At 38.4% G+C, this 24,222-nt stretch overlaps 1 protein-coding gene across 5 annotated transcripts in view; it reads left to right on the top strand.

The window, feature by feature from the left end:
* Positions 1-24,222, top strand: part of dgkb (diacylglycerol kinase, beta) — a 102,183-nt gene that overhangs the window by 39,955 nt on the left and 38,006 nt on the right. For all 5 annotated transcript variants that reach the window (XM_036135337.1, XM_036135339.1, XM_036135338.1 and 2 more), the window contains 4 exons: positions 3,628-3,713; positions 6,379-6,468; positions 8,666-8,826; positions 22,352-22,416. In XM_036135337.1, the coding sequence (XP_035991230.1) occupies positions 3,628-3,713; positions 6,379-6,468; positions 8,666-8,826; positions 22,352-22,416 (402 nt within the window). The remainder of the gene's footprint in view (positions 1-3,627; positions 3,714-6,378; positions 6,469-8,665; positions 8,827-22,351; positions 22,417-24,222) is intronic.

Here is a 24,222-nt window from a genome sequence, read left to right as displayed (position 1 = left end):
ATCATTGGGATTTTCAGACCTTTTTTTTCTGCACAGCTCTCTATGGGTCCCACTGTAACGTCTCAATCAGGCCACGGTTTGGAAATGGACTGGGTTCATTCTAACCCCTTTATTCTATAATTCTTCAGTTATTCTGCTGTAAACTTGATGCTAAGTTTTTGGATCTTTGTCCTGTTGACTGCGGCGTTCCAGTGTTGAGGATCAGTGGAGCAGATGTTCCCAATCCTCACCGCCTGAGTTCTGTTGTTGAGGAAGTCACTGATCCAGGAGCAGAGAGGTGTGGATAGTCCCATGTTGTGGAGATTCAGGGCCAGCGTGTCTGGAAGTACGGCTGAGCTGAAGTCCAGGAATATCAGCCTAACATAGCTGTTGAGATACTGGAGATGAGTCAGAGCCATGTGAGGTGCTAACAACACAACATCCTCTGTGGAGCGATTCTCCCTGTAGGGTTAGCAGTGATGGCGTCTTTAATGAGTTTCAGGAGGATCCTCTCGACGCACTTCATGATGACAGAGGTCAGAGCAAGCGGATGGCAGTCGTTGAGGCAGATGATGGTGTTTTTCTTGGGGACAGGCACAGTGATGGAGGACTTCAGGCAGCTAGGGACCACTGATGGCTGCAGGGAGAGGTTGAAGATGTCTAGAAACACCCTGCTAGTGGGACAGCACGTGATTTTAGCATCTGACTTGATACCATGTCTGGATCTGCAGCCTTGTTGACCCTCTTTAAGGAGGAGGAGGTCACTTGGTGCAGCTGCAGGAAGAGGGGCTGGTGCTGAACCTCTGGCTGGGGAAAATGTTCAGGCTCTCTGCTGTTTGGAGAGTCAACGCATGCACAGAAGCTGTTTAAGGGGTGAGGTTTAAGGCGTCAGGGAGAACTGGGTCGTTGCTGGTTGTTGTGCCTGATATCTGTGATGGTCCTGATGCCTCTCCACATGCTGCGTGGGTTGTTGCAGCTGAAGTGGTCCTCAATGTGCTGCTTATACCTCTGCTTTGCCTTCTGGGTGCCTTTATTCAGTTCACTTCTACTGTCTTACTGCTGTAGGACAGTTTGTCTCCAGATCTGAATGCTGCATCCCGAGCCTTCACCAGGGACCTCACTGTGCTGTCCACATGTTGTTTCAAACACTCTGATTATCTTTGTGGGCAGGGCAGCATCAGTGCAGAAGTGAATATAAGACAGCACAGATGATGTGTAGCTTTCTAAGTCAACGTTCTCTTTATACATTTCCCAGTCTGTGTTTTCAAAGCATTCCTGTAAAGCTGAGCGGGCCTCCTCGGTCCAAACCTGAATGGTTTTGATCACAGGTTTGGTTCTGCAGATCAGTGGCTTGTAGGCAGTGATCAGGTTCACAGAGATGTGATCTGATGGTCCAAAGTGTTGCTAAGAGTCTACATTAGTATTATTGTAACTGCCTTATGGATATCTTATTGATTTTAATTATTTTTTCTCTCCTATTACTGGTGTTTGTATATACATGTGTAATAGGCGATGAATCCATACTTTCTATAATCCATATAATGAAAATAAAGCTATTCTCTTCCATTATTCTATTGTGTAATTGTTTGCTCTGTAGAGTGATGAACATCACTGTTTGCAAATGGCCCTGCAATCCTCTCCAGAAGTGGTTGGTTCTCTAAGGCAATAGTTCCCAAATTTGGAGTTGGGACCCATCAGGAGGTCATAAATAAAGAGATTGTGCACCCCCCTCCCCTCCCATGGCTATTTGTAAAGAATATTAATTCTTACACATATTTTACATAAAATAACAGCAAATAAATATGACATGTATAGTCTAAATGGCTAGTGTGAGAACTGTCTCATTTCAACTAACTTTAACATACACACCGTGCAAATAATTACATTTACTGTTTAAATCTAGTTGTGAAAGATAACTTTCTTCAATTTGATGTCAAATAATAAGTTAAACATCAAAATGAAAGGGGATAGTTTAAGGCCCCTTACATTATCAAACTGCAACAATCAGATATATGTATTTTGTATATATTTATTTTCTGTAATCTTCTTTTAATCGTTTGTTCTTCTTAGCAGACACGGCTGCAACGTTTTGTTTGCATGTAACATATATTCATCTTTCATAAATATATATATATATAAAAAAAATCCATTTGCTATTTTGATTTACGCTGCGTTTTGGCTCACTCATAATGATCACCATCACATGCAAGAGGGGCCTTTGGCATAATAGCCTTCACTTTCTCCTCCCTCACACACATTACAGACCCAAATGAGGTGAGTTCACATATAACAAATCCTGGAGATGACAGCGTCATGCAGGACCTCCAGACAAGCAGCGGCTCCGTATGCACGAGGCCCCACGAACGCTCGCCACACAAATGAGTGACGGATGCAGAGTGGGTGAAGCTCTCGCCACGCACCATGTGACCGCGCATACAGACAAGCAGCCCGCCGCAGCCATGGTGGTGCGGACGGCGGCGTCGGGTCCCCCACAGTTCACACTTGTGATTAAGAAAATGAATGGATCATTTACATGCAGGAGGCTCCTTCACTTTGCCGCTGGCGTCCAGCAGCGTACAGAACCACGCAGGAATGTCTCGTCGCCGTGCTGCCATGTTGTTTGGCTTTGATTAGACCTGAAAAACAGCATCTTTTTTTTTTTTTGATTTATGAGAAAGAAACAAACAGCAACACACCGGCGTTTAAAAAGGGTCCACGAGGCTTGAACTGCATGCTTGAGGAGATAGCAAAGCTTCCAGCACCAGTAATTTAGTCTTGTTTCGTTTTTCTCCGATGCTAAATGAAACATCAGCTGGTGCAGGACGCAGAGATCCAGCTCCTCCTCTGAGCTGACAGCATACGCGGTGACCTTCCCCAGCTGTAACCTTGTTAATATTTTGCCGAGCGAACTGACTGCAGCACACATTAGCAGGGTGAGCGGTCACCGACGGACACTGCAGGCCCAGGCAGCCGCGTACGCTGCTGTCAATTAGCTGCCTCTGTAATGCAATTGCAGCAAATTAAGTGTTTGTTTCTTGGTATTTAAATATCCCCAAAGTTGCCTTTCATGTTCGCGGCCGTCTGTTTTTGTGTCTAATGTGGTTTGCAGCCCCAGTTGGAGAGTAATTGAGCGAGTCATTTACCCGCCATACGAGGCTGCGAAGCTGGCTCATTCAGTTAGGGCTTTGTTATTGTGAAGGAACGGAGGAAGTTGGACTGAACATTGCCTGTCATGATCCAATTAGTCCCTGAACAGACAGTGTACTTCACTGAATGAATAATATCAATATGACAGGTGTGGGGTTTTTTCCCTGTATTTTTTTTTTTTTGTGCGATTAGGTGCAGTTTGCAATACTGTAATGTGCAATGACTATAAGCTCAAAAATATGGTCATGTCATCTGTCAAAATCGCAAATACAAATTGTGCCAAAAGCTCTTAAGTAACAGAAGAAATATTTATCTTTTCAATATTTGAATTATTCTTTATTGCAGAAATAATAATAATAATAATAATAATAATAATAATAATAATAATAATAATAATAAAATGTGTCTTTCTCACTAGTCAATGGGATAAAAATACAGAAACTGTCCTCACTTTCAATATTCACTGTTTTCACAAAGGAACACCAACTTTTGTCATTGCAGTTTGAACTTCTTCCGAGATGTTCCGGACTTCAGAGTATTGGCCTGCGGAGGAGACGGCACTGTGGGCTGGATCCTTGACTTTATTGGTACATATTACTTTTATTTAATTCAATTCAATTCAATTCAATTTTATTTATATAGCGCCAAATCATGAAACATGTCATCTCAAGGCACTTTACAAAGTCAAGTTCAATCATATTATACAGATTGGGTCAGATTATACAGATTGGTCAAAAATGTCCTATATAAGGAAACCAGTTGATTGCATCAAAGTCCCGACAAGCAGCATTCACTCCTGGGGAACCGTAGAGCCACAGGAAGAGTCATCTGCATTGTACATGGCTTTGCTGCAATCCCTCATACTGAGCATACAAGACAATAGTTTTGTCTACAGAATATAGTGGTATTCCACAGAAAATGTTATACATATTGTACAATAATAATTATTAGGAAGATAAAAAAGTGTCTATCAGTCAACGATGCTCATCACATACACTGGTAACAAGGGTTTTAAATAGTTTCTAAATGAATTTGCCTGTAATCCTGAAACTTCCTAAAGCCTATAAACACCCTGTAAGAACAGAGAAAAGTGTTCTCTTAAGTATAGTCTTTAATCAAGTCCTGAAAACGCCAAAGTGCTTTACACCATAAATTCGGCACAACCGACTCCTCTGACCACCAGCAACAGGCAATACGGATGAAGCGTCTGGCTCAAGAATACGACTGAGATGGTTGGAGCGTGGGTTCAAACTGGCAACCCACTAGTTACTGGACAAATTCCTAACACTTTGCTCCACTGCTGCCACAAAAATGACATTATTCTGTTCAGGCTGCCCTGGTTTGGGAGTTCGTGTAGCTTGTCCTTGACCCATTTTGGTAGAATCTTTCCCTTGCGTGGTGCGCGTATTTACACTATGCTTTGCCTAAATTAGGTTGAGGTTCCTCCTGTTTGGCAAGGAGTAAACAGGAAAACAACATACTGTGCCAAAGTTCACCTCCAAAAGTATCCCAGAATAATTGTTGAATATCAGTTCAGCCACAAGGTCGTGGAAGTCACCTTGTTGTTGACGCTTCTGATTGAGGGGTTGCACCCATAGTCACCGACTTCAATATTAAAAGCAAGTTTGATTTGCCTATGAATGATTTAAACATAAGAAAAGAATAAATAAATGTTTTTTGTTACGCAATTGAGTTCGAATCAGAAGCCGATTTTTCATTGTTTTAGGCAGAAATCAAATTTCCAAATGACAAATGGAACAACAGAAAACTAACAGACTCAACAGTCAAGACATGCATGCAGAGTTTTCAAGGTAATTTAATCCATTTTTAAAAGGGTTGTGCTAAAAATAATAATGTGTGTCCAGTCAGTAAGATCATTCACTGTGTGATGAATATGTACATGTTGGCTATCTGTTGGATACGTCTTGTAAAAGCTGAGTAAAACGGGTAGTTTTAGACATTGTTCAGAAGAACAGTGAACTCGATTAAAGGAAGAAACATAGCTTGCACTGAAATGCAGAACCATTAGTTGCTCCACTGAAATGATATCAAATACTTAGCATGGAGGCAAAGACATGTACACAAAAAGAAACACAACTATGTGCATGACAAATAAATACAACATTCGACATAGAGGAAGTCAAGCCAGCCTATAAACAAAAACAGGGTATCAGAAAGAGCATCAAAAACACTTTCTCACACCAAGTGTACTTTGAGAAAGGCATAATCACAAAGGTAAGAAGGCAACTAAACAAAACAAGAAGAGATTTGTATATAAAAATCACTTAAAGTTTTGATTTAGAGCCCAGTCTAAATCAACACATATGTTTAAATGACAAATTCTGATTGATAATGATGTCTAAGATGTCACCATTTTAATTTAATCCTAACATCGTAAATGTAGTTTTTCCTTCTTAAGTTATGCTGAACTTGACTAAACAAAAAAAAAAAAAAAAGGCATACTGCAAAAACTTTGAGGGGATGGATACAGTTTGGTACATTACTTTGTTCATTTCAAAACATATAATTCAGATTTAATCGTTTAGACAAAACATTTTTAATACAATTTGGTTTTAGTGTCATGATCTGGCAACAGCGTGTCTGGCTTGAGTATCGGGTTCCCTGCCTGTCTGCCTCGTGACACTTAGCCCAAAATAGGGAAATCAGGCTGCCCATCGCCTCAGACTTAAGAAGCCATTTCAATAACATGTAAATAATGAAGTACAGCACTCTGTGTCTGAAATGCAAAAAAGGTTTGGCTACATCTACCCACTACTTCTATAAACAGTGAACAGAGGGCACAAGAGACTTGAATTTACCTTCAATCTCTGGACCTATGTGGTTGTTCAGCCTTAGATGGTAAAGCATCATGTATAGATTGTATTGTAAACACTCACCAAACTCTGTCCTTTCACCGCTGGTCAAATAGGATGATTATCTGCGAGAGTGAAAACAACATATTAGTCATCATTTAGAAAAAAAAACTGACCTCTGTTTGGGTTTGAAGATGTGTTACTTGTCCATTCTCTCTAAAAATTGCCTCAATTTTTTTTATTTTTTTATCAATCAAAACAATGGTAGGTAATAACCGTCAAGCAAAGTGTGGTTTGTGAAATGGACTGACTTGTTGTTTTTGCAAGCAAAGGTGCAAACTGGGGTTGATTTGTTTGCTGCAGGTTTTGTGTGGGGAACTTGCCTCCTGGCTTGGACTTTGTTTGACTCATTGTTGTGGTGTTTGTCCCACCGCTCCAGATAAGGCCAACCTGGACAGGAACCCCCCGGTGTGTATACTTCCTCTTGGCACGGGCAATGACCTGGCGAGATGTCTGCGGTGGGGAGGAGGTACTGGCAGAAAGTGGATACATACCAGTGAACGACAAGCTTCGCTTTCACTTGCTGCTCTTTTTTAGAGGAGGAGATTACATGTACTCCTGATTGATCATATAAACACAAACAAACATTTTGAAATGCAAGAGAATTTATGACAACAATGATTAAGAGATTAACACGTTTTGATCTAGCATTGATCATCCGCAAACGCTTGATTGTGAATATGAGATTTTCAGCTCATTCACCCTGAAAAGGCTGTGAACACTCAGGTAATAGAAGCTTAAAAATTTGATTCTTTAACTCAAACAATTATTGTATATAGGTATTCTTACCTGTTTATTAAATTTTTAAAGAGTATTAGGGAGATGATTCTTATTGATTTTGTAAGGATATGGTGAATTACAAATGTATTCATACCCCTAAATGTTTCCATATTTTGTCACATGACAACCACATTCTTCATTAATATCAGATTAGGTTTTCATTTGATAGAACATTAATAGGAACACATGGAGGGACTCCATGGTGTTGCAGTTGGTAACACTGTTGCTTTGCAGCAAAAAGGTGGCAACTCCGGCTTCCTCCCACCGTTCAAAAAACAAGACTGTTGAGTCAATTAAATACTCTAAATTGCTAGGTATGGCTGTCTCTCTGTGTTACCCAGTACTTCGTCTCTTGCCCAATGACTGTCGGTGAAAGGTACCAGTAACTCCACCCCCCATCACCCTGTAAGGAAGAGCGGGTGTAGACAATGGATGGATGGATAAAACAACACAGACTAGTGGAAAAAGAGAAATCTAAAGACACTAGGTCTATTGGGGCAGGTTTTGCACATCTGGAGACCTTTTTTTTGCACATTCTGCCTCGCTAGATAGTTCAAGCTTAGTCAGATTGGATGGAGAGCATTTGTGGAAGTCAGTTTTCAGGTCTTGGACTTTGAGACATTCTAACACATGAATTGTATCTCTGGCTGCATGTTTAGGGTTGTTGTCCAACTGGACAGTAAACCTCTATTCCAGTCTCAAGTCTGTTACAGTTTCCAACTAAATCCATGATTCCATCCTGGATTTAGTGTCATCTATCCTCCCATAAACTCAAAACAGGCTCCCCTGCCTTGTTTTAGGCAAGCATGCCCAGAGCATGATGCCACCACAGCTATGTTACGTTGTGGATTTGATTGGCATTTTGTATGCAGGCCCAAAAGTTCAGTTTGACTTTTATCTAACATAAGTATCTCCTTCCACATGTTTAGCATCTCTCCTACAAGACTTGAGGCAAACATCAAAGAGGACTTCATATGGCTTCCTTTCTACAGTAGCTTTAGAGATGTTTGGAGCGCATGACAAATAGTTGTGGACTGATTCTCCCACCAGAGTTGTGGATCTCTGCAGCTCCTCCAGAGTTACCATGGATATCCTGGTTGCTTTTCTGATTAAAACTCCCCTCACGCATCCTATCAGTGAAGATGGAGAGGCAGCCATGTCTTTGTAAGCAGGGATTAAACTCCAGTTGTAGGGGGGCTTGTGTCCTGCAGATGCATCTATGCACCTTAATAAAAGAAGGAAGCCCTGAATATCTTGGCTGCATAGTAAGAAGATTGTTTTGGTCATAGAATCCAGGCTTGTTGGATTATTTGCACATTTAAAAGTTACAGTACAACCTTGATGGAAGGAATTTGACACTCGTGTTTTAGTAGGTTTGCAGCTTTGCCATTCTTTTTCCACTTTTGGTTGATCGATTGAATAGAGGTCTGTGAGATGTTCAAAGCTGTGGATATTATTTTGGTAACCTAACCCCGCTTTAACCGTCTCTATATCTTTGTCCGGAGCTGTCGGCTGTGTTCCTTGGTCCTCATGATGCTCTTTGTACCATCGTGTTCTCTAAGCTTTACCAAAACAGCCGCAGTTATACAGAGATTACATTACACACAGAGGAATTATTTGTCTGAAGGTAATAGGCTGCACTAGGTTTTATTTATAGATGTATCTGATTTAAAGGGGTTGGGGGTAACTTCAAAAATCTTTCTCTGGAAAAGAGGTAAATTTTTTAAGTAGTTACAACTTCACAGTTATGTGCTATTTTCTGTTGGCCTATCTCATAAAATCCTAAGAAAATGCATTCAGAACATATGAAAAAGGTAAATGGGGTATTAACCCTTTTTGTGAGGCACTGCATTCACCTGTTTTATTCTCTCACCTGCTTCTCCGAGGCTACGAGGGCGAAAACCTCCTGAAGATCCTTCGAGACGTCGAGAACAGCACAGAAATGATGCTGGATCGCTGGAAGATCGATGTGACGCCCACCGACAAGGAGGAGCGAGGGGACCCGGTGCCTTACAGCATCATGAACAACTACTTCTCCATCGGAGTGGTGAGTGTTGACAGGATTACACTCAAAGGGTGGATGAAAGATTTCCTGTTTCCTTTTAACAAGCTCCACAATAAAAGGATGCAAAGGAAATCTGATACATTTTCACAAAGCGGTTTTAGACTGAGATTCATTCAACATCCAACAAAAACAGGTGAAAACCAAAAGTGCTGCTCAGACCAGCCTAAAATAAAAACAAATATTCTGATCGGCAACAATAAATAAATAAATAAAAATCTTACATCATACAGCAGTGACCGAGAACAAAAAGGATATCCTGAAAAGTTTGAGTCACATCTAATTAACTGTTTCATACTCAGTGAGGGAATCAGTCCTTTTATCTAAAGCTTTTTAGTACATCCTCTTTAATTGAGATTTAACTTTTAACTGTGTACACAGGCACAGAAACTGACAGCTGGTTGCACGTCACTCAAGAATTTCAGCATACCTCACATTTTGCATAAAAAGAGAAGGACTGGTATGCTAAAGAAATATCACACAGTTAAACGATTAGCTATACATTTTAAATACAATATTGTTCGACTAATTGTGTTATTTAATGTTGTAATTTATAAAATAAATCTTTTTTAAATGGTCTGGACAAGTTGTTTTCCAGGCGTCTTGAAGACCTTTCAAAGTTTTTTTTATTAATTTTCTGTTTTGTCAATTTCAGTATGTTGTGATGTGTGCGTACAACATAGAATGGAGGAAAGAGTCTTACAAAGAGTTTTGGTAGCACCATAGAATAGAATAGAATATAATGAAGCTGAAAAGCTAGTGATTGATGCTACTTTCACGTCTGTGCTGGATTATGGTGATTTTTTAAACATACATGCTTCTCTTAAATGTCTTCATGTCTTTACAATTCATATCAGGTTTAAAAGTTTTCACACATCAAGCGAGCCACTAGAGCCGCAAAAAAATCCCACAAAAAAAAAAAAAAAAAGTTTTCACTTCACACATCATTGTACGTAGACTCCAGTGTTGACACACATTTATCTTGGACTGCTTCCTTCTTATTTATTGCCCCTACATATTGGGAAAAGCCGCTGCAGGTTATTGTCTTTGATGTGAGAAGTTACCTTTGCTTTCTGTGCCTAAATTCACAACAGAACTTGGAAACAAAATCTTTTTAGTTTTCTGCTTCAGCTGCATGGAGCCAGCTACAGAAACACGTCTGCACTTCTGTAACGTTCTGCGGTCAGTGAAAATTTTTAAAGGTTGCTCTTTATAATCTTGTGTATAGGAATCATTTGTCTGTAAATGTTTCATTTTTATATTTGTGATGGTGTTGATTTATTTATTTTTTCTATTTTTGTTCTGATTGTCACCTAAGGCTGTGTGTTGTTGCCAGTCTTGGCCAGGATTATGTTGTGAAAGACATTCTTATTCTCGATGGGATTTTCATGGTGAACAAATGTTGAATAAAAAATAAATAAATAAATGAATGAATGGAATAGAATTAAATTTTATTGTCTAATTCTAGTATCTAACTTTAGCCAAAGAAGGATGAATTCACAGTCTCTGAACCACTAGGAACCATCAGCTTAGGCAACACCAAAGCCAACATGGTAGCAAAGCAGAAAAGGAGGGCCTCACTTTGGTTGAATTTGTGCTTCTCTTCATCTCTTTGTGGAAATGGACATGTGGCTTCCACACTCCTGTGGACGGTCTGGTCCACTGTCCAAACAACTGGCTCAGCTGGCTGCATGGTCACCGCTTTATGATCATCGAGTGTTGTCTACGTCTCTTGATTAACTGTAAGGTTCAGACGTGGTTGAAGTAAATCCACCCATTTCATGCCGCCCCAATACGTAGTCACACACCTGTACTTTCTTTAAACAGTAAGGCGTGACGCAGGACTGTGGACAAAGTGTAACATGGTAATAAGATACAGAAATTCCCCACACGGATTGTCTGGGTTAATGTTGTGAGTTGTAAACAACACCTGTTTGGTTCAATTATCTCAACACCATGCTCTGAATGCATGCAGAACCGCGTGATCACGAAAAATTATCCATGATTTGAAAGGACAAAATAATCTATAATGGTTGAAAGACTGGGAGGCTGTGCTGGTCTTCTTTAACATGGTGCTTTAAATTTCCTGGTGGTTCCTTTCCTTTAAATCACCATTAAGCTAGTTTAGATATGAAAGGAAACTGAAGTGCTAAAGGAAGCTGAGCTAACAAAGTCTTCTAGGAACGTTACACAAAAGTAGGCAAACAAAACGTTGCAAACAAAGAAAACATAACCAAAACAGACTCTCGAAAGCGTGATTCTTTCAATGTCAGTGCCTGCGTCTGTTTGGAAAATGCACTTTCAAGAGTAGACACGTCACAAGGGACCAATCAAAGAGTCAGAAATGAAGCCAGGGAAACATATTGCTCACCCAATGATGCATGGATACTGCTAGTTTTTTTAGAGCAAAGATAACGTTCATCATCCCCAAAGGGCCAATTTGTTTAGCGGCTGGCAGAGAACAGATAGATGAAGAAAAACAGCATCAAAGACAGCAAGCAGACATGACAACATTCACAACCTGTAGTTTTAGAAATTATGAAGACATGGGTCACCAGAAAAGCTTTGGCCTTCCTTGTGACCCCGGCTCTATAAAGGTGGGACGGCTTTCCAGGACTGATTCCTATAATTGTATCGCACATCCTAAAGACGAAGTCTTTATATTTTTTAGATGTTAAAGAGACCTGACAGTTCCAAAAATGTCAATGATATATCACTTTTTTGTGTTGTTTTTTTCTATACACAACAACAACACTCGTACATTTGTGAAACGGCCACGCTAACATTGAGAATTAGACCTTTTAGAAAGTATAAAACCAGCAAAGCCACTAAGAGGGATCTGGAAGAACTACTGTAGGTTAAAGGTCTAACCAGAAGTGCGTCTTTATGCACTGCATACATGTAACCGAGGCAGACACCAGGAAAGTAAAAATGAAACGCTCCCCTGTGATACTTGCATCTGCCATTGAAGGGAGAATTTAAAAAGTAATACATCACAGAGCACCCTCAGCAACAGCATAATCATTTAATTTATTTGTTTTGATCACATCGTGGTTAGGCCTTTATTGAGATGTGCTCAAGCTTTAACCACCTCCGATCGATAAATAAGCCTTGTTTTGCATCTACGTTGGGCTACGGAGCCGTCGGCACCTTCTCTGCCCATCTCTAAGATAATGACTCTGATTTCACGTAGCTCATGTTAGCCATTACCCATAAATGTCAGGGGGAAATATGGTAATTGACATTTGCAGGTGTCTGAATGGATCCACTGGGGGTTGTGAGATTTGTACAGACTGTGGCAGGGACATAAGTGATGCATGGCCTCACAAATGTTAGTTGAATAACACCTCCATCCCGGGCCCACTAATGACCATGTTTGAGGATAATAAAGGACAGGTCTAGTTAACATTGTGATAGAGGAGACCAATGGCTGCAATCTGTCTTAAGAGGGAAACATATGGTGGTGTCTGCAGGGGGACATGTTTACAACATTTCTAAGGTTTTATCGCGCTAATTTCCTACTGTAAATGCTAAATGATACCTATCTTTGACTGCAATTTGTAGTAAATGATTGAGATAAATGAAAAAGGGGGTTTAGCTGAAGTCAAAAACGACGAGGCGAGAAAGGTTATCAGGGGTATACAACCTGCCACCGAGTTGAAAATACTGGATGCTAAGATGTTTTGGCATTGGAGAGAAAAAAAAAACAGATCGACAAAAATAGATAGGCAAAGCAATTTAAATATTGGAAATGCTAAAAGTTAATTTAGAAGTTAAGAAGGTATAGAGATGTACGTGAGTGTATAAATGGGCAGATTTGATCAGCAAATGACTGGTTCATAGCAATAATGTTCTGGTCTGCAGCAGCAAAGGGACTGCAACAGAAGCTAGTGGTCAGCCAACAACAGTTTTTCAATAACCAAGACCAGTGCTTATATATTAATCAGGCAGCCATGCCTGATATGATGTCAATATTTCTTATTACATTTAGCTTTTTTACATTTTATCTGGTATCAGAATTTTCCCAGATTCTTTCTGTATGAAAAAAATCCCCAGTATTTTGTAAAGCCAAGTATAAGACTAGTATTAACTAGTTATTGACTAATAAATACTAGTAGAGCCAAGTATAAGACTAGTATTAAGTTGTCATTGACTAGTAAAGACTAGCAAAGCTGAGTATAAGACTAGTATTTAGTTGTTATTGACACGTAAAGACTAGTAAAGACATGTATAAGACTAGTATTAAGTTGTTATTGACTAGTATAGACTAGTAAAGCTGTATATAAGACTAGTATTAAGTTCTTATTGACTAGTAAAGACAAGTATCAGACTAGTATTAGGTTGTTATTGACTAGTATAGACTAGTAAAGCCAAGTATAAGACTAGTATTAACTAGTTATTGACTAGTAAATACTAGTAGAGCCAAGTATAAGACAAGTATTCACTGCCATTGACTAGTGAAGGCTAGTAAAGCTAAGAAAAAGACTAGTATTAAGTTGTTATTGACTAGTAAAGACAAGTATCAGACTAGTATTAAGTTGTTATTGACTAGTATAGACCAGTAAAGCCAAGTATAAGGCTAGTATTAACTAGTTATTGACTAGTAAATACTAGTAGAGCCACGTATAAGACAAGTATTCACTGCCATTGACTAGTGAAGGCTAGTAAAGCTAAGTATACGACTAGTATTAAGTTGTTATTGACTAGTAAAGACTAGTAAAGACAAGTATCAGACTAGTATTAAGTTGTTATTGACTAGTAAAGACTAGTAAAGACAAGTATCAAACTAGTATTAGGTTGGTATTGACTAGTATAGACTAGTAAAGCCAAGTATAAGACTAGTATTAACTAGTCATTGACTAGTAAATACTAGTAGAGCCAAGTACAAGACTAGTATTCACTGTCATTGACTAGTGAAGACTAGTAAAGCTAAGTATAAGACTAGTATTAAGTTGTTATTGACTTGTAAAGACTAGTATCAAACTAGTATTAAGTTGTTATTGACTAGTAAAGACTAGTAATGTCAAGTATAAGACTAGTATTAATTTGTTATTGACCAATAAAGGCGTGATTGCTGAAGAATGGCTTGTGTTTACAGATCTTTTCTGCCTTGCACAGCTTTTGAGGAGAGAGATTTCCACCATGCAGGTGACGATGTTGGAGCAACTCCTTCTGAGACCCTCTGCTGGTTGATGCTCTATGTTGAATAATCAGAAACTGATCTCCTGATTATTCCTGCAGTGCACAAATATTGGTGATTTGCAAACCCACCTCTATAGTCTGCTACAACATTGGCCAGTATTTCTAAAGGTTGCAAATATTGGCCAGGCTATTGGCCAGGCTGTTGGCCGGGCCAACACGGGTCTGCCTGTAATCCACACGTCCACGCTGCAGGCCAGTGTGGGGTTCAGTGTGTTGGAAAACAAGAAAACCTCAGAAGAACGTTTCCTCATGTTTCCTTCTTTGGGGTTTTTAGTTTCCACCTCCCCTAAATGAAATTTGACATCCATTTATCTTATGCAAACAGCTATGACATGTTTTTGTTATTAGTTCTAATACCTACTTTAACATATGTGGAGGACTTTTGGTAAACTGGATGTCTTCAGTCTTCAGAACCATGTTGGAATTACCCAACCTCCAGCACGAGACGGCAGTGTGGTATTAGTCTTGCTGTCTTGCTGTCAACATCCTAGCATCAGGAAGAATTCACCACCTTACTTTGGTCCAAATCAGGTTATTAATGTAACAAAGCTGAAACTTGCTTAGATAACTTGGTAAGCCGAAACTGAAGGATCATCTAGATGTTAATGAAGGAAATATAAAACAACATTTTAAAGTACTTTATACAAAAACGGACATACAGTATGTATGTAATAGCATGTAGTATGTAGCATAGCATAAGAGGTAAACAAAAAGACAATAAATGCAACAGGATCTCCAAAAAGATGATCAGTGCTTTCTCTGACTCGGTAGTGAAGTTTGATTCTTAATCCTAAAATTTGGTCAGACTTGCTGAACTTGCTGCTCAGAACAATCCACATCTGGGGAGGAATCACCATGTTGGACTGAACAGCACGGCTATAGCCAGAGGTAGAATACTAGGGGGGTTGCTGTGCTTTGGGGGGGAAATAGACCCCATCATAAAGCACACTAGACTCCATGTAGACTGGTGTATTGGCATGTGATGTACACAGAATAACAATAGTTTTATTATTCTCAATGTCAATAACCCTTTTTGTGTTTTCCCTTTTGAAAATGAGCAGGAATATCTTAGCAGGCTGGCTTTATTAATGCATTTATTCATGATAACAGCACCTACAGTATTTATGTTGTGGCTGATTTTAATGCTGATCTTTCAGACAGCAATTCTAGCTTTGCTAAACATTTAACCCATTCCTGTGAAGATGATAATTTCATCCTGTCAGGTAAGGTTTTATTGTCTCCTGATAGCTACACATGCATCGGTGAAGCTTGGAATAGTACACCGTGGCTGGACCAGTGCATCTGTACAGCTGATGGACATGCAGCATTAGATAACATGACTATTAGGTATGGGGTAGCTTTACTGTGAAGGTGGAACTACTTTCCACAACAACTGTAAATGATAACATCACTAACTGTGCTTCTAGTGCAAAACTAGATTGGTCTGTATTTGGTAATGATGATTTCTTGGCTTATTATAGTAGTACAGATTAGGGCTGGATGATAATTCAATAACAATATATATTGATCGACGTATATCACAGAAACACTCCTCTAACAACCCTAACGACTCCCCGTTACAGAGGAGTGGACCAGTTTCGGTCCAATCTGCTGGCTTAATGGCTTTAACGACCGCCCATTACTAAAGGGTGGACCTGTTTCTGTTGAATTTGCATGTTATCTAAGCGATTACAAGGCCTTTGTTTGGCCAGTGGTATATAGCTTGGTAGTCCACATTACTCCAGACTTTTTCAATTGAGAAAGCTTCCTGGAGAGGAAGCGAAACGTCTTCAACTACGGAAAATAAGTCAGTTGCTTTGTTTTTTACTTTTTTTGGAAGGAATAAGAATGGAATGGAATAAGAATATTTCTTGGGATGCCCAGAGGGGGAAGTGCTAATCAGATGTTTGTTACTGTGGGTGTTTGTACGTTTAAGAAGGCTAATGTATTATTTTAGAGAATGACTGAATGATTCTGATAACAGTATAATTTTAGCACTCAGATCCAACAGAGAGAAGTTCTCGGTACTCATACAGTGTGAGGAGGCACTGGCCTGAGAGTCTGTGTATGCTATGCACTGATTTTATTTTATTCTTTTAATCTTAGGATATTTAATATTTCTGTGGTTTGTCTGTTTTTTTTCTTTTATGTGACTATGGAAGTAAAGTCCGCTAATAAAGATTTATTATTAACCAATCAGAAGTAGATGTGGAGTAACATGAGAGCTATATAATTAAAGTAAATTATTATTACTTATTTTTTCCAAACATCTAATTTATATGTCAGCAACCACTTTAGTCAAAATAATTATTTGATGATTAAAGCTGTTTTACTGTCCTGCCATCATAGATGATTACCTTTTAAATTCATGATGATTTAAAAACTATTCTAACTCTATCTGGATTCTCAAATTAGACAAAAGTAGATTATTAACCTTACTAAAATATTTCAATTGCAACTTCTGAAGAGACCCTTACAAATCTGTGGGCAGCTTTCATATAAACACACAATAACAACAAGTAAAGTAGTTAAGATATTCATTATTTTGTAAAAAATAAAAATAATAAATAAACAAACAAAATATCTTACTTTGAGTGAGAATGAGTAATTTTTTTTTTTGCTAATTCTAAACTCCAGCAAAGGTCGTTTGAAGTTACCTGAAAAAGGAAAGCAGTCGTAGGTTACAGGTCAAATCAAGGTGTATGTTTTGTGGCCTCCCTGCTTCATGAAGACCCCGTAGTCTCAGCTCTGTTTGTGGGATCAGTACCCAGCAGGCGTAATGATGACAAATGAAGTTGTTTGTTGGGGATTAAGCAGCCTTTGAGCTCTCCATGGATTTGGGTGTGATACAATATTTTCTATGCATCAAATTCTGTCCTTTTTATTGCGCGTGAAAAAAAGACTACAAGAAAGATTATGAGGCAAGTGAAGCTAATAATTACTTTAGAGATTATGCAGATGAAGAGAGAATTGCTTCTGTAATGATGCTGCTGGAATTCAGCAGATCAGCAGAACCAGCCAACATGGACGGCGAAGGGTTTCCAGTTTGGAGAACCGACTTCGTTCTCAGGCCACCTTTCATTCAGAGGACCATCTTTTTTTTTTTTTCTTCTTTTATGTAAATTCCTCCAACCCACCTGCCACAGCCCAGTGCGACAGAGAATTAATGGCGCCATCCCTTTGGGAGGATGTGGAAGTGACGTGAAGTGTAATGATCTCAATCAGGGCCAGGGGTGAGAGACAGAACTAATCACTGAGCGCGCTCCGCTACCATAATGCAGTCAGTCCCCCTAATGACCCTGGCACTCCTGTCAAAGCCATTACTCTCCTCTGTGGTGAAAGGCACATCAAACTGCTGGGGCCTACTCATAATTGGACTAAACTTTGAGCTATGAGAGGACATTACACATGTCTCGTATTAATTTGGGTGCCAGATTTTTACATTGGTAATTATTTGAGGTGGAGGGATTGAATGAGTGAGATTCTGATGCCGCGCTGCAGCCGGTGGGTCAGCAAACGAGAAAATGTCCTAAACGTGGTGGAGGTGTGGTGGAGGTGTGGTGGAGTGGCCCTTCTGATTTCAAGATTTCTCTATCTAACTTGGTAAAGAGAGAAATAAACCACATGGCAAGCTGACTTTAACATTCTTTTTTTCTTTTTTTTTAAACTGACTGACCTATATTTATTATTGGGAAGCTTTTGGCCAACATTAAAAAAAAAACAAAAAAAAAAAACTAAATACTTTTTTTTAGGGATCAGTTTCTAAGTTTCAATTAATTCACTTCATATGAACCGAAAATCAAAACAATTTTGAATATAATTACATTTTTTCAACGGAATTCATGTCCTTGTATTTTTTGTGTTTTCAAGTTAATTTATTTATTTACTTAAATGTTAATCGCCCAATGACTTTGTTTAACTAAATTTTCTAAGTTAATTAGATATATGGCATTTGATTAAATATAATTTGGTATTTTATGGAGTAACAGTATTTTTTTATTGTATTTTGTTTAATGATTGATTACATATGCCTCAAATTATAATTCAACTAAATGTAGCATTTTCAATTTCTAAATCCATATTTCTTAATCTTCTAAAAGAAGACCGTCAGTTCAAGTCCGACACAATAACTTTATTATTCATTCTTAAATATATGGCATATATTATTGTATTTTTATGTATGTGTGCTGAAGTTTTACATTACATATAATTTATGTTGGTCAATAATTAATTAGCTCTTTGTAAACGTGATTAGATGAATGATGATTTTATTTGTTTTTCTTGTCTCTTGTTGACATGTCTTGATTTAATTTTGTTTCTATAGTACTTTTTTAATTCTGCTGCAGTTTTACTGTCAAGGTTTTTCTTGCAGCAAATCAACAGAGCACACAATCTGTATTGCCTCATCATAAATGCAATATATATCCTGTCTATTGTAAATCACATATCTATCACACATGTATTCTTTAGCTATATTTATTTTGGTAATAAAGTACTCTGTATTTGACATTTAAACATTTCTTATTTCAGCATGAATACACGGAGAGATGCCAAAGGGCCTCATCCACTCCTGGTTGAAATCAGTGCGCACTGTTGCAACGCCACAGCTCTGCTTGTACACATCTCAGATAATAGACCTTAAACCAAAGGGGAGGCATCCTCTCCAAGCTTTCGCTCTCTTGTTTGCAGCTATTGTCCTGTTTGTAAGAAAATCGAGTTACAATCTCTCAGATACATCCATCACTTCACCCTTCTGGCCTGAGTTGGAAGCGTGAGGCGAGTCTGCGGGGATCTTGAAATCTTTTGGTCTTCTGCTAACAGCATCTTGAAAAGACATCAAGAGACGCGCCATTGATTTTTCTTTTTTGGCTTCTCCTGCATTTCTGCACAGAGAGCTAGCAGGGGGTCCTCCCCGTAGGTGCAGTTTCAATAGTGCCACTCAAAACCGAGTGGGTCAAAACAGATTGCTTTAGCAAAGGGGGGAGAGGGAAGAGAAAAAAAAGCCCAAAAAGTTTACAGGAACTTTATTATTTGCTCTGCCTTGAACTGTTTTGAAAGCCGCACAAGTTTGCTGCATTCGTCGGAGTTTTCCCACAAAAGGCTGTGCCAGCGTTTTTCTGCTGATACAGGCTTAGAAGTGTGAATTAAAGGAAATGTTGGTATTACCTCCTTCAGGCTCATTAGTTTTGGTTTCACACTGTTGAGGGCTTCTGCATATCTTATGAACTAAATAAACTGGAGTTTTTTTTTCATCTTATGTGACTAACTCATTGTTTTCCCTTGCAAAAGCTGTTTGGTGTGGTTTTGTTAAGTTTTTAAGGTCCATAAGAAGCGTTTGTCTCTATTCTTGTAATCTGGACACTGGATTGTTTCCGGTCTTCTTGTCTTCTGGTCCACATTAACTTCAGTACCAATTTATACACACAATAAGTCAGTTAATAGTTCCTGTAATATACAAATATAGTATAAAACTCCCACATATTCCTAGGTAACAGCAGTTGGTAATCGTTTGGCAGTTTATGATTTTAAATCCTCACTGTGTAATACTCTTTAGTTTACAATCTGCTGCCTCCTTTATTTGCTTTTTAGCCTCTATCAACCAGCCAATGGCAGATACTTTGTGGACAAATATTTTATCCTCCCCAAAGATAAATTTGGCCTGAACAAGTTCTGGTATAAATTAAAGCCATGATTTAAAAAAAAAATAAAAATAAAAAATAAAAACTACTAATGGTTCAATACTGCTTTCTTGTCAGAATGTGTACATTTAAATGAATAAGAGTATCATATAAAAGTAAGTGTATTTCAGTAATCCAATTAAAAAAATGTCAAACTAGTGTTATTCAGATCCTATGTAGAGAGAGAAATACAATCATGTAGCAATACAATTCAGAGAATTCTAAAATGACCAGATTAAACAGATAAAGTGATGATAACGTTGTCTTATGCCTAACAAAATCATGGGGCAGACTGCTGACTTGACATTAGTCCAGCAGATGGTCACTGACCTCTACAAGGACTTTTACCCATAAGAGGTCAAAGCCAAGAAACTGAACATGTAAAGAGCAGAATATCAATATCAATCTCAATGGAAAGTTGAGTGGAAGGAAAAAGTATGGCTACACAAACAACAAATGAAAATCATTCTCATTTGTCATCCGGGATGGAAGTAACATTTCCTACAACAAATCTTTCCTCTACTTCAACATTGTCTTAGTCGAGGTGTTCTCCTTTCAAACCTAGAGGTACGGTGCGGAACTACTTCGGTTTACGTCCTGGTTTCTGAGCCAATCATATTAGAGTCTGTTTTGTGTGTTGTTCTGACTGAAAACATTAGGTGCCACTTTTACTTATTGCTCCATTGTGACAGACCAAGACAAAGGAGAGCATATTTAAAAGGGATCAAAAATGAGAAGTAGCTGCCATTTCTACCAATGACATTGTGTGAGGTGCACCGTACATTTGTATTCTGCCCTCATAATCAGTCAACTTTGCAGTTTCGGTAGCATCAATGTTGGGGGGGTGGGGGGGAGGGGGTGTTTCTAGCAGCTTAGCACATCTAGAAACAAAATTTCTTTGGACATTTTTTGTTAATGTAATGCAATTTAATGCAACGCGATGCAAATCAAGACTGGAGTACAACAAGCTTTACCAACCTTAAAGTTGTGCCAAGATGTTGCTGGGGCATCTTTTCATACCAAAATAATTATATATAGGAAGCATTCTGGGCTCAAACACAGACAAAACTTCAGTGTGATTTCATTTATTGCTTTAGGTTACAGAGAAAGGGAAGGGGAGGATGGGGGGAGGTGTAGAGTGACTTATAGGAAAAAAGACAACCTGGTCGCCATGGCGATAACAGCATCCTGTAGACTTAGTTGGGAGCTGTGATTACTCACAACATGTGTTAAGTTAATTAACCCATATGGAGACAACGTGGTGTCTATTATGGCTCCTCAGACACAACCCTTCCCTTTCAATTCCATCCTATAGAAGCGCAAACAGTGAAAGAGCCGGATGTATTAGCATTTGAAAACTTTATTCTTCAGGATGGTACACAACCTGTCATTAGCATATGTTATGCTTTTGTTGTTTTAAAACAATTCAGTCAATATGTCGGTCTCACTTTTTGCATTAGTACTGAAGAGACGTGATTAGAAGGTGGGATTATGAAGCAATATTTTCATGTCAGTTGCTGTATACAATGCTGTGAATGAGTGCTTCTCTTTTTTGTCATATTCAAATGTCTCAGATAATCCGCACACATTTTATTATCAGACAAATATGCATGAACTTGCAAGTAAAAAAGCAGGTTCCTCATCGTTTCATGTTTTCTCCATTTGTGGACAATTTATCTCACTTTGAATTCCCCAAACATTGTTTCTCATCTGTTCATTAATTTCTTCTTGATGTGCTACTATAAATTCTCAGATTCTATAGGATACCCACATCTAATTAGGTTAATTAGGTCTGGGTGTGACTTATGAAGTTAAACCGAAACATGTGAATCCCAGCTAGTTCATGGTCTAAAAATGCATCAACTTCTGGTCCAGTTTGGTTTCCCTCAGTAAACAAAAACATATATCTATAATTTGGTTTGATTTTGGTAACACTTTCCTTCTTTGTTGTACATGACTTTGTATCTGCAACTTTTCACTGACATCCATAACATTGAAATTGTAGTGATTAGACGATTGAAACATCTCTGCTACTTGGCAATGATAGATTATGACTGTACAAATGAATCATGCTCTATAAAGTTGTCTAAAAAATGTCAGTGCTAACACTGAAAAAGCAAGCAGGGAAAACAATGAAAAGCATTTTACACACACCTTAGCACAGATGACCGTCCACAGTCACTTAGCTGCTGCTGGAGTTTTTAATCTGGTCAGTCAAGCCCAATTTTCCCCAGCCAAAACCTTCTGAAATCATTATAATTCAAATACATGACCAGATTTTCTTTTGTTGCCGAGTCTCTCTCCTGTTGTTTGATTGTTGTCTGAATCTTCCATCTGCGAGTAACAATTCTTTGGATAAAGTAAACTAAAATCAACCTCTACCAGAAAGATGGAAATAAAAACGTGTAGAATACCCAAAGCAGACGGCATTACCTGTAAAACACGGCAGAGGCAGTGTGATGGCATCGCTGGTGTTTATACCCAATCTTTTATCTTTTTGCCTATGTTTTGCTCCCAGCGAACCTTTTTTGCACAATTTTACTTTAAAACAGGGCGGGAATTCATTTATCAGTTTGTAAGAAAAGGAAACTCATATCTATCATCACCAATGTGTTGTTTCTCCCCTTCAGGACGCATCCATCGCACATCGTTTCCATGTGATGAGAGAGAAGCACCCTGAGAAATTTAACAGCAGGTACGTTGATGCCTTTTAAACAGTTATATCCATTTGTCTTAACTACAATACTGAAGAAGCATGACAAAATTAAGCTTTTTAGAGTAATTATGACAAACCGAAACTGTTTAAAAGCTGTAAAAACACTTATTAACACCAAAAGAGGGAATAGTTGTTGAACAAAATAAAGTCTTATGCTTTTTGCCTGAAATGGATGAGACTTCCATTCAAGTTTGACAGTAGACCCTTTTTTTTTTTTTTTTTTTTTTTTAAAAGGCATTATTAAGAAGTTGTACCTTAAATCAAAGTGTATTTTTCAATATTATTTACAGCTCTTAATTTGTATTAAAGTTTGGGCTTGTGGTTCAGGATATTCATATTAAGTTCTATATCCAAATGTAATTAATATGTAAGAAATGAAAACAAACTGAACTAAGACAACTTAGCACACAGCTGTAAATTGCTAAGGAATGATGATGTTATGCGTTTAACACCAAATAAGACATCGATAAAAAGGCCTGAAGACAAAAGCGGTGAACACAAAGTCTCCAGCTCAAACATGAGTGAGTGAAGAAGTAAATGGAGATTTATCCAGTCTGGGGAGAAAGCCAGAAGAAAAGTTGTCTGACAGCCAGTTTCTTCGAGATCTAACAGACTGACACTCTACCAGGACATTTAAAAGCTTAATGTGGCGAGCCCAGTCTATTTAGAACACACCGCATTGATGAATAACAACTTACAAAAATACAAATTCAAAATATTATTTTTTATTTGATTATGACAAGTAATATTAAATGGATACTTACAACAACCGCGTAACTAGATTGCTTTAGATTGGCAACTTTGCAGGGATTGTGTGAAACATAGCAGCAGTGAATGGAAGGTGCTGGGAAATGTAACTATTCTATAAATAATAGGGCTGTTTTTTTTTTTTACTTGAGAGGGTAAAAACTCACTGTAGTGACGTAACTGTGTGTCATGTAACTTATAGCCTGTCAGTCTAAAATTCCCACATGTTGTTAGGCCCTAAAAAAGCCACGTTAAGCTAATCTTATACACTGGGTGGTTAGAAGTAAAGCTAAAATACCGATACAATCAGACAGCAGCTGCGGCGAAATACTTTCATCCATTATGCTCATTTCACAAAATGAGTCACCGCTATGTCTAATTATTACAGGGAAACACCATGCAGGAAGACAGAGCGCTTAGTCATTTATTATTATTGCTCATTTTGATCATCTGACACCAACATACATTTCTGACAGAACAAAAACCAGAATAAAAACTGAGAATCTCTGTGTCTTGCCCAAACGACACTCTTGGTTGCCTGGACCCTGAACTGGTTCCTTCCCCTGTGGGCATGACTTGCTTCACAACCCAGTTACCAAACGTCTTTCAAAGAGAAAAATGCCGTTTTGGTGGTCCTTTACCTATTTACTTTGAAAAAGCTCAGCCACTTTTCCTGCATTAAGGATTCAGGGGACGATGTTAGGGGGCTCCCACTGTTTTTTTATGTTTTTAATAAGTGGGTACACATCTATTTGACATGTTCACATAATTTTTTCTTCAATAAAAAAACTAAACTTCTGTCTCAATGAGCTTCAACAATAGGCTTTTACATTATCTCATTCCTCTTTCATTTGTTGTCTTATATCTAAGAGTGTCTCAAAAAGATCTTATTAGTTTGAAATAATGAGTAATACTGATTTTGTTTTTTGTTGTTTTTACAAATGACCACACAACAGATTTTTCTCGTGTACTAGAGGCAGCTTGGGTTTCCTTGTCCACCTTCCACCTTTATGATTCAGGAATCATAAAGTTATTCAA

Source organism: Fundulus heteroclitus, chromosome 3 (genome assembly GCF_011125445.2).
Source record: "Fundulus heteroclitus isolate FHET01 chromosome 3, MU-UCD_Fhet_4.1, whole genome shotgun sequence".
NCBI classification, from domain to species: Eukaryota; Metazoa; Chordata; class Actinopteri; order Cyprinodontiformes; family Fundulidae; genus Fundulus; species Fundulus heteroclitus.
The sequence above is the reverse complement of the archived record's forward strand: the minus strand, read 5'-3'. Positions and strand labels throughout refer to the sequence as shown.